This window comes from Copadichromis virginalis, linkage group LG19, assembly GCF_057382275.1.
Source record: "Copadichromis virginalis isolate Kocher_CV1m ecotype Utaka linkage group LG19, C_Virginalis_male_GT1.1, whole genome shotgun sequence".
In the NCBI taxonomy this organism is placed as follows: Eukaryota; Metazoa; Chordata; class Actinopteri; order Cichliformes; family Cichlidae; genus Copadichromis; species Copadichromis virginalis.
The window spans coordinates 6233170-6247089 of NC_140636.1; the positions used below are offsets into that span (position 1 = coordinate 6233170).

At 41.8% G+C, this 13920-nt stretch overlaps 1 protein-coding gene across 2 annotated transcripts in view; it reads left to right on the plus strand.

The window, feature by feature from the left end:
- Positions 1 to 5801: 5801 nt before the first annotated feature.
- vps8 (VPS8 subunit of CORVET complex) overlaps positions 5802 to 13920 on the plus strand; it is a 75597-nt gene continuing 67478 nt past the window's right edge. For both annotated transcript variants that reach the window (XM_085441521.1, XM_085441522.1), the window contains exons 1-2: positions 5802 to 5929; positions 9605 to 9673. In XM_085441521.1, coding sequence (XP_085297647.1) covers positions 5858 to 5929; positions 9605 to 9673 — 141 coding nt within the window. In that variant the 5' untranslated portion in view covers positions 5802 to 5857. The remainder of the gene's footprint in view (positions 5930 to 9604; positions 9674 to 13920) is intronic.

A 13920-nucleotide genomic window follows, 5' to 3' on the forward strand; every position in this document is an offset into this window, starting at 1 on the left:
GGGGTCAAGCGAAGGAACGGCGTTTGTCCGGTTCTCTCCCGTGCACGAGACACATGAAGAACTTTGCCTACTTGTGTCTTGCTGGCTGTGTAATTATATTGTCTTCAACGTTCCAGCGAATAGGTTCAAGCTACAAACCTATCATGAAAAAGTCTATTTTTGTAACTTGTTTTATTAGTTTTAATCTTTTAACTTTATGCATCAAGCAAACATTTAATTATATGCAACATTCTCTGACTGGAAGAAATTAGTTTAACATTTAAACCTATTTTCTGCACATTCCAGCACATAAAATAAAATATTTTGTGTGTTTACACTCAGTCTTTCAAATAGATGCAAGTAAAACACAGCAGAAAATAAATAAAGTCAAAGACTCAGCGGTCCTGTTGCTCTATTTTCACCTGTAAAGCAGGAGTGGGGCAGGCGGAGGTTTACCCTGGTGCAGGTGTGCAGCGGTCAGTGGAAGAATCCGCGAGTTTCTCTGTGAGTTTCCCATCACGTCGTAGCTACTCGGTGGTTGTTGGAAGTTTAGGGGTTTTTTTCGCTGTAAAAAGAAGTTTTCTTCCCACGCACAGCGGACACTAATGTTTTTGTCACTTTTTATGGAATCAAACTCAAAGTAAGGTCAGTACTTCCACGCTTTAAACGCTGCACGCTCATACTCTCTCTGCACTCGATATATGATCCATTGTTGATCTGCACACAGCTGTTGTCACCGTCCTGAGTCTGTGGACTCAGTGTTTTTCTGTTTGTATTAGTTATCTTTGTTTTCATGATGTGTTTTGATTCTCTTGGGTTTGATTTCTGTCACTGTATCCCCTAGTTTAGTCCTCGTCTGTTCAGTTTCCTGTTTTACTTTGAAAGTCTGTGTACTATGTCAATGTGTTGAGTTTTGCCTCCCCTTGTCTTGTCATGTCTGATGAGTCCCAGCTGTACTCTCCTCCTGTTTCACATTCCCTAATCACCTCAGTATGTATTTAAGCCCTGTGTTTTTCCCTGCCAGTTGTTGCGTCCTCCACCTTTGTTGTGTGTGTATCCATGGTCGTCTACCTTCAGCATCTCCTGTCTAGTTAGTTTAAGTTGTTGTTTATGTATCGTCCAAGGGTGACTCTCCAGCAAATAAAGCCGTCGTTTAAGTTAATGTTTTGTCTCCGAGTCCTGCACGTGGGTCCAGCCACTGACAGCCACACAACTCACCGTGACATGTTGTCACGAACGTCGCACTCGCTTACGTCACTGTCGTGAGACGTTCTCGCAGAAAAATCACAGTTTTAGTAACGCAGTAACGCAGCGTTCCTACGGGAAAGTAACGGTAATCTAATTAACTTTTTTGCAATAGTAATCCCTTACTTTACTCATTACTTGAAAAAAGTAATCAGATTACAGTAACGCATTACTTGTAACACATTACTGCCCATCTCTGGCGGCAACTCACCCTGAACCCCAACTGGGCAAAACAGTATAAAAAGGAAAATCTTCAGTGCCCTCTCCACTCAGGCAACGAGGTGCATGCAAAAAGCGACAAGAAAAAAAGGTGAGTTTCCCACGCAGCGCCTTCACTGTCTGCAACGATATATAAAAAAGGGTAAACCACTCTCAGATCCAATCCATACATGAGGTGACTACTGATACAGTAAAATAAAGATAAACAAGACAACAATATCGACGGCTGCAGCCGCCACCATAAGCTTCAGCTCTTTGCTGTCGAAGTACACCACTCACAGCAGAGTCCCAGGTTGTGCACATCAGCATCACAGATTTGTACAAATAAAGTTTAGAACAAAGACGTGTTAAATATTAAGCGCTGAAAACAGCTTGGTTGTTGTCGTTTGGAACCTCATTTAATGCTTGTTGTTTTGTTGCCATAGTGATGCCTCCGGGAAAGATTAGTGACCATATCAGTGGATATATGTTGTGATAACTTTGGGTTCTCTTCACTTTTGCCTAACAGTCATAAAGAAACGTATTATATTGTGTGTGTGTACTCATTATTGAGCTTTAATCCTGCGTGAAGGCCGAGACGAATCTCTTAGAGTAGAACTTTACAGGAACTATTGGAATAAATTTAAAAAAATGTAAATAATGCATTTGGGGCTTTCGTCCACACCTAAACAGCAGATTGAGTCACTGAAAGGTGAGATTTTAAAAAACTCCTGCCAGGGTAGAGATTTTTGAAAACTACGTTTTTGTGTTTAGGTGTGGACGAGGAAAACGGAGATTTACTCAGGCAATGTCAAAAGTGTGCGCCGTTTTTGACGTCACGCTGTGACAAAATACTATTGCTGTTAATCTTAGTATCTGCAGTTTATACATGCTGACATATACACACACAGTTACTGTGCCTCCATTTAGAAAGACAGAGGCATCAGAGCGCGCATCAGACGGGGCTTCTACACAGACGCTCTCACAACCCAAATCCTGACGTCGGTTTGGAATAAATTTAATAAAATAAATCAATACATTTATGTATGCTGTATGCATTTTGCCCATTCCAAAGTTGTGAGTGTATTCTAGCCAAAATGCTGTCTTTAGTTATTAACATTTGAAAGGATGAAGACACGTGAAAGTAACACAAAATTAGCGGCTTTTCCAGGAAAAGAAAAACACTTTTCAGAAATGGTAAATGGCCTGTATTTGTCCCTAAGGACCCAAAGCGCTTTGCACTACATTCAGTCATCCACCCATTCACACACACACTCACACACTGGTGATGGCAGCTACATTGTACAGAAGTACGTGAGGTTTTGAGAGGTTTTCCTCCCAGGCTTCTAGACTTCTGATTGGCCAACATTTCTACACGGTTAAGATTTGGCGTGTTCTTGACAGTGTTTGACTTTGTTTTTAGAGTTTACATGTGGAAGGAGATATTTTTTCAAAACTGCACATGTGGACAGGATTTTTCCGTTTTCAAACATAGCCGTGTACGTGTGGACGCAGCCTGAAGTTATCACAAAAAAGCAAATTCTCTGAACATTCTGAGTTGAGGTTTAGTGACCATTGTTGTTTTGTGTTCCTTGTAGTCAAAATGAGTGGAAGAGCAGATGGATCACTAAATAACCATAATGGTAAGCACATGTATTCAGTCTTGAAGTTGATGAATAACTGATTTTCAGCAGCTATGAATGCTAATTAAAAGATAAAATGATCTTGGAGGCCGACAGGTTAACCCAGAAATGTTTCCAAGAGGAGATCAGGGACCAGCTTATGAACCTAATAGTGCACTCTTACTGAACAATCTTTATCTTGGTATCTATAATAACATTTTTGGAGGCTGGTTCATTCATTCATTCATTCATTCATGGAATGAATGAATGAATGAATGAATGAACCAGATGTTGACCGTGTCAGTGATGGCAATGTCAACAATGTCAACATTCACAATATTTATGTGAGGGACAATAATGCCAGTGTTGAGCTGAACCCGTACAGACTTGGTGTAGCTTCCCCTGGGTGCAGCCTGTGGTATGAGGTCCGGTCAGTAGCCTCGTCTTGTTCTAACTGCCTCAGACAGTCTATCCTTCCTGTAGCCACTTCCTGGGTCTCGTTTCAGGGGCTCATAAGTATTTTCTCATGATAGTCTTTCTGGTTTAGCAAAACTGTGCACCTCCCCTTGTCTGCCGGAAGGATGATAATGTTGTTGTCATTACTAAGTGATGTGAGTTCCAGATTTCCAGATTAACAGAAAGAACTTTTGGAAATTTACTTACCTGGATGATTGAGCATGCTTGAGATGCCTTAAAGACGTAATCGCTTCCTCCTCTCTCCCCCTGCTTTCCTTCCTGTCATCTCTTCACTGTCTCTGTCAATAAAGCCAATAAAAGGCCAAGAAGAAAATATTTTCAAAAATGTGTTTGAAACAGACGCTAAGCTTCCACTGCAACCAGCTGCTTCAGGGAATTAAAAAGACAGTCAAAGGGAAAACTTCATTTAGGAGCAGGACTCCACCTCCGTACACTTCCAGCTCTCTATCCATGATCCAGCCGATGGATTAACAGCTTTAATGCTGTATTGCATTACAGCTTAAGACAAGTTTTTACTAAATATCAGAAGAAACACAGATGCTGACCTGTGAACACTGTAAGAGTGGAGACTACATATGTTCATCCTTAGTCTGTCTCCAGAGTCTCCTGCAGTGTTGACAGTGATGTTAAACTGTGGGTACCTGTGGCTGAGCTGGGATCATCGAGGGATTTAGATTGCTCAGCAGAGCACCCTGTCATGGTCCTGGATCACTGACCCAGTATTTTCAGTTTGGTTTTGGAATTTTGGGTTATTTCTTTGAAAGTATGCGATATTTGTGTTCTAGTTTTCTAGTGCTTCTGAGTTTGTTATTTATGATAGATTTCTGGTTTGTTTATGAGTGTCCTCATGTTTGTTTACCCAGTCACGTGCCCATGTCTGTCTGGTTTCTCTGAGTTCTCTCTGTGAGCACATTTGTAGCATGTCTCTGTATTTTCCGCAGGCGGACACTCCCACTGGGCTTAAATCTGGGGCTCCCCACCATTTGACCTTAGAACTAAAGAAGCTTCTCGGATGAGACGTGAAACGTCTTCAAGCAACTTAAAGAAGTCCAGACGCTTTTCTTTGCAAGCTCCTTGGAAAGAAAAGCGTCAATGACCTGGATAACTGAGAACCTTCACAGATATATAAGAATTACTTCTTCTCACTCCTTTTCGAGCACCTGTTGTACTAGGAGACAGTGTTTTCCTTCCTGTATACATGCTCTATTTTGTTTATATGTACGCAAATGCTCGAAATAAATGATCAATGAAAAATACCAAGGGGCGACAGAGAGGTGGAGGATCGGAGGATTGTCAAGCTCCCAGGCGTCTGGTAGAGGACCCGAGCTTGAAGGATAAAGTCTGAAGAAAGAAAAGAGAAACCAGAGAATTACCAGGGACTGCAGGACCAGTTGGAGCAGATGTTGAAGGAAGGTCTCAGTGATAATAGGAACATTATGAGCTATAACTCCCAAAAGTAGAAAAGTTGCTATAGCAGATTCCAGGAACAACATCAGAGGTCTCTGTCCAGAAGAGTGCAGTCCTAGGATCAGCTAAGATGCACAGATCCCTCAAACTCGCGAGGAGCTTGAGGAACACATACCATCCCCAGGGAGTGAGACAGTGATTTTACTATCCTTTATAAAATCTACATATATTTTTTATTTTGAAAAGAATTTATGATTGAGATTCTGATTAAAATACCTCAGTAGCAGTATCTGCATCTATTTTTTGCTTGTTTCTACAAAGTGGTTGTCTTTCCTTACATCAGTTAAAACTCTTCAGTTGCAGGAGAGTTTTAAGCTTCTTGTGTGTGCATTTTGTAAGGAATTTTCTTTGTGATTTTTTTCTGAAATGCAGAATGTACAAAGCAGAGTTTGAATTCAAGCCAAACCTCATAAGCATATATTACTGTATTTTTTAAAACAGATGAAAATATTGTGTGAAATATGTTTAGTGTACAACTAAAGAGACACGTATTATACAATATCAGTGAATATTTCTTATGATTTGATTGGTAATTACACAAATTTTTCTTTGTTTGTGCAGTTACTTTTAAAAGTTTGTTTTAAACATTTTTTTTCATTGATCATTAAATAGGCTTTATAGCCAGAGTTCATTTAACGAGGTAATGTCTGTCCATCCTTTTATTTCCACTGGTCCACAGGGTCACTGGGAGGATTGAGCCGAGTTCACTCACTGTATGTCCTGCGCTTTTATTGTGAAAGGAAGGGCGTAAAACCCATTTCGAGTTCCGATTTGAATTGTCTACGCATTGTCGCGCATGCGTAGATCAATATACGGAAAGCGCCTCTGTTTTCTGCAGCGGTCCGAGTTTTGTCCGTGTAAACAGAGACATGTCGCATTCCCCGGACTCCCACAGCCTACTGTCTGCCTCTTCCCAGCTGAACCTGATGGAAGTGGACTCGGTGAGAGGCTCTTTATTCGTCCTGCTTTGCTGTGTGGGGTTAGCACGAACTCCGCTGGGGTGTAGTTCAGCTGACAGCGGTGACGTTTACAGGTGCATGAAGAGCTGGACTACACCTTGATCTAGGTGTGAAAGAATGACATGCGACTGCAATAAATCACCAACGCACGGGCCTCTGACGTGAACGGGCAGAAACGCCGTGTTAATAACGATCATGATTATCCTCCGATGGCTCAAAATGAGGCCCAGTGGCGCCTGTTTGTTTACACTTTTTCAAATTGCATAATATGATGTAATGTAGTGATGAAAGCCCATACCAGCATTACTGTTTTCAAGGTGAGCTTGGTGAGCCCATTTATGACCAAGGCTGTATGTTAAAGTGTGACAGCTGTCATGTGACGCATGCGCAATCATCCAGGTGAGGAAATCCCCAAAAGTTAATGTGTTGCACACGCTTAGAATGAACTGGTTTTACGTCCAGATGAGCAGAATCAACCTTTTGGGATGTAATCAAGTAGTTCTCACTGTGCTGTCGGGACGTGGCACAGTTTATCTAAACGAAAACATCGATTCCCCAGACTGGCAATAAGACAGTCATAGAGATCATCCGATTTCTGCTTTTCTCTTTTCCTTAGTTTGACCTGGTCCTTTTTGCAGATTCCAGTTTTCTTTCTAAGAGCTATAACTGACATTAAAGAAAAGCAAAAAACCCCAACAACTTTTCTTCAATGCAAAATATTTGTTATAAAAAGAGAAATAATTCTAATTTTCCCCAAAGTGCTGTAAGCTCCATGATCTTCTGTCATTGAAACAACTGAAAACATGCACTGCTACTGGAGAGCTGCAGCAGATGAAGAGAGAATAAGCTGGTGTACAGCCTCCCACCTTTACCTCACCAGACAAAAGCAAGTGCAGAGATTTTTGTAACAAAACAAATGTCAAGTGCGTCCATCGTTTACCATCAGAGGTTTCTAACTTCAGCATATAACAGGAAATCAGTGCTTTTTTCGTTTTCTCCCCAATTGTCCTTTAACCTTCTTGGGTCCTCATGACGAGGCTAGCTGCCTCTGAGCTCTGGATGTTGTTAATTGTATCCACTTTGTTACCATCTTTAAAGTTCAGCTGACTGAACGTGATTTAGTGTCTGAGGTTTGTTGTCACGCACATTTTTGCAGTTTGCTTTGTTTCTGCACTCACAGCAAAGAGCTTCCACGCTAACCACATGTTAGCTTGTTCTGTGAATGTGTGAGCGACATTGTGCCGCTGAGCAAGTGCTGTGCATGCTTAAAATCAAATGGTTCATAATAATATATGCGAGGCTGCCTGGCCCGTCACTGGTCAGGGCCCAAAACATGGTGAAGATTCTTGTCCCTGGCTGATCGGTGCATCTGTGGTCAGTTTTAAGGAGAATGTTCCTTTTTTAAAAGCAAAAGATGAGCTGTTGCATTTTTAAATGACATTTTTTACACTCTCAGCATTCGTCTTGTATAAAACAGTGTTCATTGTCCTCTGCAAAAACACCTTCAGTGCACAGATGCATTTCTTTTTAGTTCTTCTAATACATGATCTCAGATTTTCCTAAGAAACACTAATTGTCCACTTCATTGGGTACAATTAAGTACAATTGTTTAACTGCATTTGAATGGGAATTCTTAAATCAGCCAATCACATGGTATGAATTTAGTGCATAATTTCCTGGGTATTTCCCTGGGAGAAAAAGCCTTGCTGTTGTCAAAGGACTGGGAAGAATGGCGAGTCTGCTTCGTGCTGTTAGGAATGCAAGAAGAAGTCAGTCACCACTTGTTACAACCACGATATGCACAAGAGCATCCCTTTATGACAGCACTGTGCTCATTCTCTGATGGCTGCTTCCAGGAGGATAACACCATCTCATATCAGCTCAGATATGATGATGAGTTCACTGTACTCAGATGGCCTAAACAGCCAACAGATCCAAACAGAGCAGCTTTGGGACGTGATGGGACATTTGCATTGTACTGCACCAGCTCTATCATGTCAATCTCAAAGAAATGTCCTGGGAAATGTTTCCAGCACCTGAATCTGTGTTCAGTGAATCAAGCTGTGTGATTAAATCATGATGAAGTAATAGCAAGTTCTTAGGGGATCCTGCTAGATTGGCCATTTGGCTGCTGTTTGCTTGAGGAGCAAGACTTTCTAGACAATGTGGGCAAAAAGATGGGTTCTTTTAATTTAATTGCACAAGCATTTGCCTGCATTAAGAGAAACAAAAGAGACGGCAACTGAAAGAAAACAAATCTTCCATTAGTAAGTATCAGAAAATTGATCCATAAATGGAAAAGCAGCTTTGGGCTTTGAGCTCTTTCTTTGTGTTAGCTGCCTCCTGAAGCCTACAACCTCAGTTGGAGTTAGACAGTCAGCAGCTTTTCAAGGAGTCTTCTGGCTTCATGAGGACAGTCAAAGCTCATTCTGGATTTTGACTGCTTTTCGTTCTGCTCTCTGTCAGAAGGATCTGCCCCTAATTATGATATTACACAGTGGACTGTGTTTCAGCAGTAATTAAAATGTGCTTTTCTACTCTGTAGGGTCTCTTCCTTCAACTGAGACATTCCTAACAGGCTTCACAAGACACTGTGCTGCTGTCATGTAAAGTAATCTTAGTAACATAGCCCTGCATTGTAACCTTAGCACATATTTATGGAAGGCTGTCATAATACAGTGTAGCTATCTAATGCTGCCATCTGTTGGTCAGCTGCATCTAAGCATGTGTACACACAGAGTGCAGTACTTGTCATGTATGTTGGGCTTAAAGAGCAGAGAGTTCAGGATGGAGCAGCTGTCGTTACATGTGTCCATTATGCAAAGCTGTGTATGGAAGCTTTGTTACACGTGTCTGCAAACCGCAGCACAGTCGTCTCTATTGGATGTGACCGAGTGTTTGCTGTGAGAGCCACACAGAGTGGACGTTTCATCTGGAGTCTGCAGGAGCTCGATCTGCTGAAAAAGGGAAATAGTGTCAAATAATTCTTTTAGCACACAGACTCATAATTCTTACAGAGAAGAAATTTAGAGGAGCAGCAGAAATGAAGTCTGTGCTCCTCATGGGCAGAAGTGCATCAGCTGTTGTCCATATAAAATCAACCTTCAGACTCAATAACAGCAGTGAAAACTTTCCTTTAAGTTGTAATGGCTGGACGGGATAAGTCTGTAAACTGCAGTCTGCAGCTCTTTACACAGGTGGTTTATGTGGCTTAAGCACCTTTGGCCTCGGCTTCCACAGTCAGACTGTCCTGAACCAGTCCAGTGATTAAAACTTCCACATGCTCCTGAAGCTCCAGTTTGTTAAATGGAAAAAGTGTTAAGTTGCAAATGTAGCTTGATTCTTTAGACTCCGGGCATCAAACAGCACCAAACAACAAATAAAGTAAATAGCAAAACAAGCTGGTTTTGCATGGGCACTACCCACATACTCAACTCTGCTGCTCACAAATGTGTTTTCCTTGCAAAGCAAAGCTTAGTTTGAAGAATGTTCAGTCACAAATTACAATTGATTATTATAAATTGCAGTCATAATTGTGCTGCATGCTCTCTTGTGTTGTGCTAAAATGCATTGTGTACATGATAAGTTAAAGCAGGACACCGAGACACTAGTGCAGCGTTCTGATCCTGTATGTTTCTGTTTGACTTTTGTTCTCAGATTGATGATAAGGAGTTTGACATTCCACAAGTGGACACACCTCCCACACTGGAAAGCATTCTCAATGAGGTATTCCATGTAAAAAGTGTTTATAATTAGCTACAAAGCTTTCTATGTGTTGTGGTAAGAAAAGCAAATATATCATTGAAATGATCAAACGATGACACAAACACACACGTTTAAATCATGCTAAACATCAATATTCATGTTTTCACGAGACTCTGGGAATCATATTCTCGTTGCCAATGAAATGTTTATTTTTAAATGATTATTTTTAGGCCTTTCTCTGGCTTTATTGGATAGTTACAGTGAAGACTGACAGGAAAGCAGAGGGAGAGAGTGAGGGGGGGATGTGTCCGCGGGTCGGACTCAAACCCTGAGCCCGGGCCCGCCGCTCTCAGCCATATGGCATACGGTTGCCCGCTCATCCCACTGAGCTAAACCACACCCAAGTGTATGTTTATTTACAGTGTTTTTCAGTCAGTCCACTCCACACCTTTCCAGCTGCCACACTCCAGCTCAGCCAATCACTGCTCTATCATCAGAAGACGCATAATTAGCTGATGACGCCACACCGTGAACCCACTGCTCCTCCCCTTCCCTGCAGCTGAGCCACAGACCACACCCTGTCCCATACCCCCACTTCTGACTTAGGCCGGGGAGCCGTGCAGCCTAGCCCACCATGATCAGCAGTGACTATGTGTACCCCCAGCCTATGGACCAGCTTGAACTTAAAAGGCTGTAAGGCCAGATAGCACTGGGTGATCTGGCTGTTGGCATGCTTCATGCTTCATGCTACTGCAGCAGGGTTTGATCTGACCAGATGGTGAAAGAGCGCCCCAGGAGGTAATGGCGAAAGCAATCAACCACCCCGTCGACCCGGGGAATGGGATACGCATGAAACTGTGAGACCTCGTTCAGGTCTTATGGTAGTCAACACAGAACCATATAGACCCATCTTTCTTCACCACAAAAACTGTGGGGCGTGAATCTTCTATTAGTCCCATTTTCAGCACTTCCGCCTTTTCCATCTTAACAATTTGTCTTTTGTGTAACTGATGGGGCCGTGAGCACACCATCACGCCAGGGCGCCTGTCAAAATTGTCCTCTATGTGAGTGGTACAACCAGGCAGGATGGAGAACACATCTGCAAAACGCTGTTGCATTGCAGCAACATCCGCTCTCTGGGCCTGTGTGAGATAGTCCTCACAATGGAGGGAGGTGGGAATAGTGAAACATGGCGTCCCCGGCCCCAGCTTATTTTTTCCCTTCACCAGGCTCGCCAGAGAAGTGGATTTAGCTTCTCTCGATGCTTTGAGGAGGTCAGCGTCCCCCACCATGGCTCTTTGCCACTTGGCGAGTAACTTTGAGCTAGAGGAAGGGAGCAGCACAGCACTTTACCTCTTGGTAAAGATGGTCTGGGCCTAGCCCCTCTGTTGGGTTCCTGTTCTCCAATGACAACCTCCCCACTGTGTGTAGCTTTAGTCCAGAACTTATTGAATGTATTTCTTAGGTGGGCTTGGACTTTCCTCCCAGTTTTCTTTAAACACCCCCGCGGCTCCCTGCCATAGAGTAACTCAAAGGGAGAAAGTCCTGTGGAGGCCTGGTGTAGCTCCCAACAGCAGAGGGTCTGGGCAGTGATCCCAAATGCATTCATCCTTGAGAATTGTGGAGTTTTATCCAGCTGCTCCACCAACACATTGGTCTGAGGGTGATAGACGCTGCAAGACACCAACCCACAGCACATTGATTGCTTCATCAAAGGCGGTGCTTTAAAATAATTGGAATGGGTGTCGTTTCTGTAGAGATGATGGAAATGAGAGACTGGGTTTAACCCTTTAAAACCGGTCAGAGCCGGCACGCTCCATTTTGCGTAACTATTTTTAAATCCGGGTGTTCTGCAACCACGTAAGCTAGCGCAATAATTTTTTCTGCATATGAAACCGGAGGAGTTGTACTTACATCTGATGCCATCAGCTTGTCCTCGGTCACAGTTTCCTTCCACAAAAAGCTTTGCAAAAACTGCATAAAAAGCACTCGCAGCAACAAAAACATAATATTCCAGAAACACGCTTTGCTGATCCGATCAGCTGTTTGTAACACTTCCTCCGTCCATCAGCGCGAACTATCGCATGTCCGCCATGACCTGCCCGAAACCGGAAGTGACGTCATTTTGCGGAAATGTAGTTTTTTACCATCGTGGCCTTATGAGCCTATACTGGTGTTTTTAAAAGTTATGTTTGACTTTATGACTTTCTGTGTGGTTTCTGGGATGCTGAGGACTCATATTGCACAGCTGGAAATAGTTTATTTTGATGCAGATGCTGCTTTTTTTTGCAAATTTGCAGTATAATATTTATTTTCGTTTTTCCTGCAGTGTATAAAAATTGGTGTATTTCAAAAATAAAACTATGAAGACACTTAAATTAAGTTTCCTGTGGTGGGAAACTATTTTGTGCAACTTTTTTGTATTTACAGTTTTGAGGGATAAGCCTCTTAAATTTCTCTAACTACAAATATATGTTAAAAAAACAAAAACGATTTTCAATTTTTTGTAGTTTATCGCATTCTTTGCAGTTTTATGTAATTGCTATGCACATAATGCAGACATATTATTAAGATTTGGGCTATAATGGTTGTATTGATGTATAGCAACTTGAAATGCTCCCAAAAATGGCTCCACAGCAGGTAAAAATATAATATAAGCTCTGGCGGACTTGGTTCTGTGGTAGGTCTTAAAGGTTTAACAATGTCTGTAAACAGTTAATGCAATTCTTTTTTGAAACTGTGGAATGAAAACTGAAAGTCAGTTCCATCTTGATTGCTTGATTTAAAATGTATTGTGGACACGTACGTAGGAAAATGACGACTATGGTGTCTTTGTCCAAAAACATACAAAATACACAACAAAGTATACCAAACTGTACCGTTAGTATCTCAGTGCAAGTTTCACGCCTTGTCTTGTGACACAGGTGGTTGTGCAGTGTGTGTTTCACATAAATATTTTTATGCACAGTATTTAAGGCTTCAGTCAGATGCTGCAGGATGGTGGATGATGAGTGTTTTGTGTTATTATCATTTGGCAAAACACGTCGTCACGCTGCACTTTCCCACAAATATTTAATGAATGGGTCAACGTGACTGTTCACGCTTTGAAATCAACCATGGTAATTATGTAGATAAATAAGAATAAGGAAGTCCACGTCTTTAATTCCTCTTGATTACTTGTTATACTATTGTAATTGTAATTAGTTACTTGTAGATGTAACCTTTAGTTAAAGTTTCCTGGGTTTATGTTAGATTCTCAGCTCCGGCTATAGAGGAAAGCCGTTGTCAGTTGTCCGACCCTTTGACTGAACATTCCCATAGCGGTTAAATTGCATGCATGTCCAGCAACTATACAGCAAAATAAAAGCCAGTAGATTTTAAAGTGGGCAGTCATTAACCAAAGTGTCCTTGGGGAAGTAAACAGCAGCTAGATAAATGTCCTGTGCCTCAGGCTTTTGCAAAGCTTACTCAGTCTTACTCTGGCCTGTTACTCAGGCTAATCTTTCCACTTTAATGTGTTATCTTTCTTATCCTGGCACGCCTACTTGTGTGCCAGGATAATAAAAGACGGAGGCATATGTTGTGACTTAATACTTTAGCTGGTTGGCTAATAACAACTGATAGCTTTTATGTGTGGATGCTGTTCTGTGTCTGGTGTAAGAGGTGAAAGCACTTTTGTTTCTCAATTTAAATAGTTTTTCATCAGCTGCAGTGACTTCTTGCTGTTGCTTGATGGTGTAACAGTTTTGTGATGCAGGCACCTGTACTGGACAAATAAGAGGGCTGTTACTGTTACTCTGTGTAGAAAAGGAGTGTCTGTAATCTGATTACGATTCATTTTTCTTCCAAACTGACAGTAGACTACAGTGACTTGATGACAAACGGTGTTTGCTTATTCAAAGTGCCCTTGAAAGGACGCCAAAGTAAGCATGTGGGTGCATATAATCTAATCAAAGCAGAGCACATTAGAAATGTGATATTGGCTACTTACCGGTTAACTCCCTGACACAAAGTGGCTGCTTAGTGAAAGAAATAAAAATATTCTGCAGGTGGTATAGAGATAGGAAACACTCTATTTTACCATATGCTGTGGTTAGTTGTCATGCCATACAGAGTTAAGAGCTTAAAAAAAGCAGTCACGAGAGCAAATTCTCGCGAAATAACAAATGATCAAAGTTCTCTGTGATTCAGACATAGTTTGACATTCTGGCAGGGTCTCACGTTTCAGACCCACACTGGAGTTTTCCTCATGGGAACAAGCCTTGCAC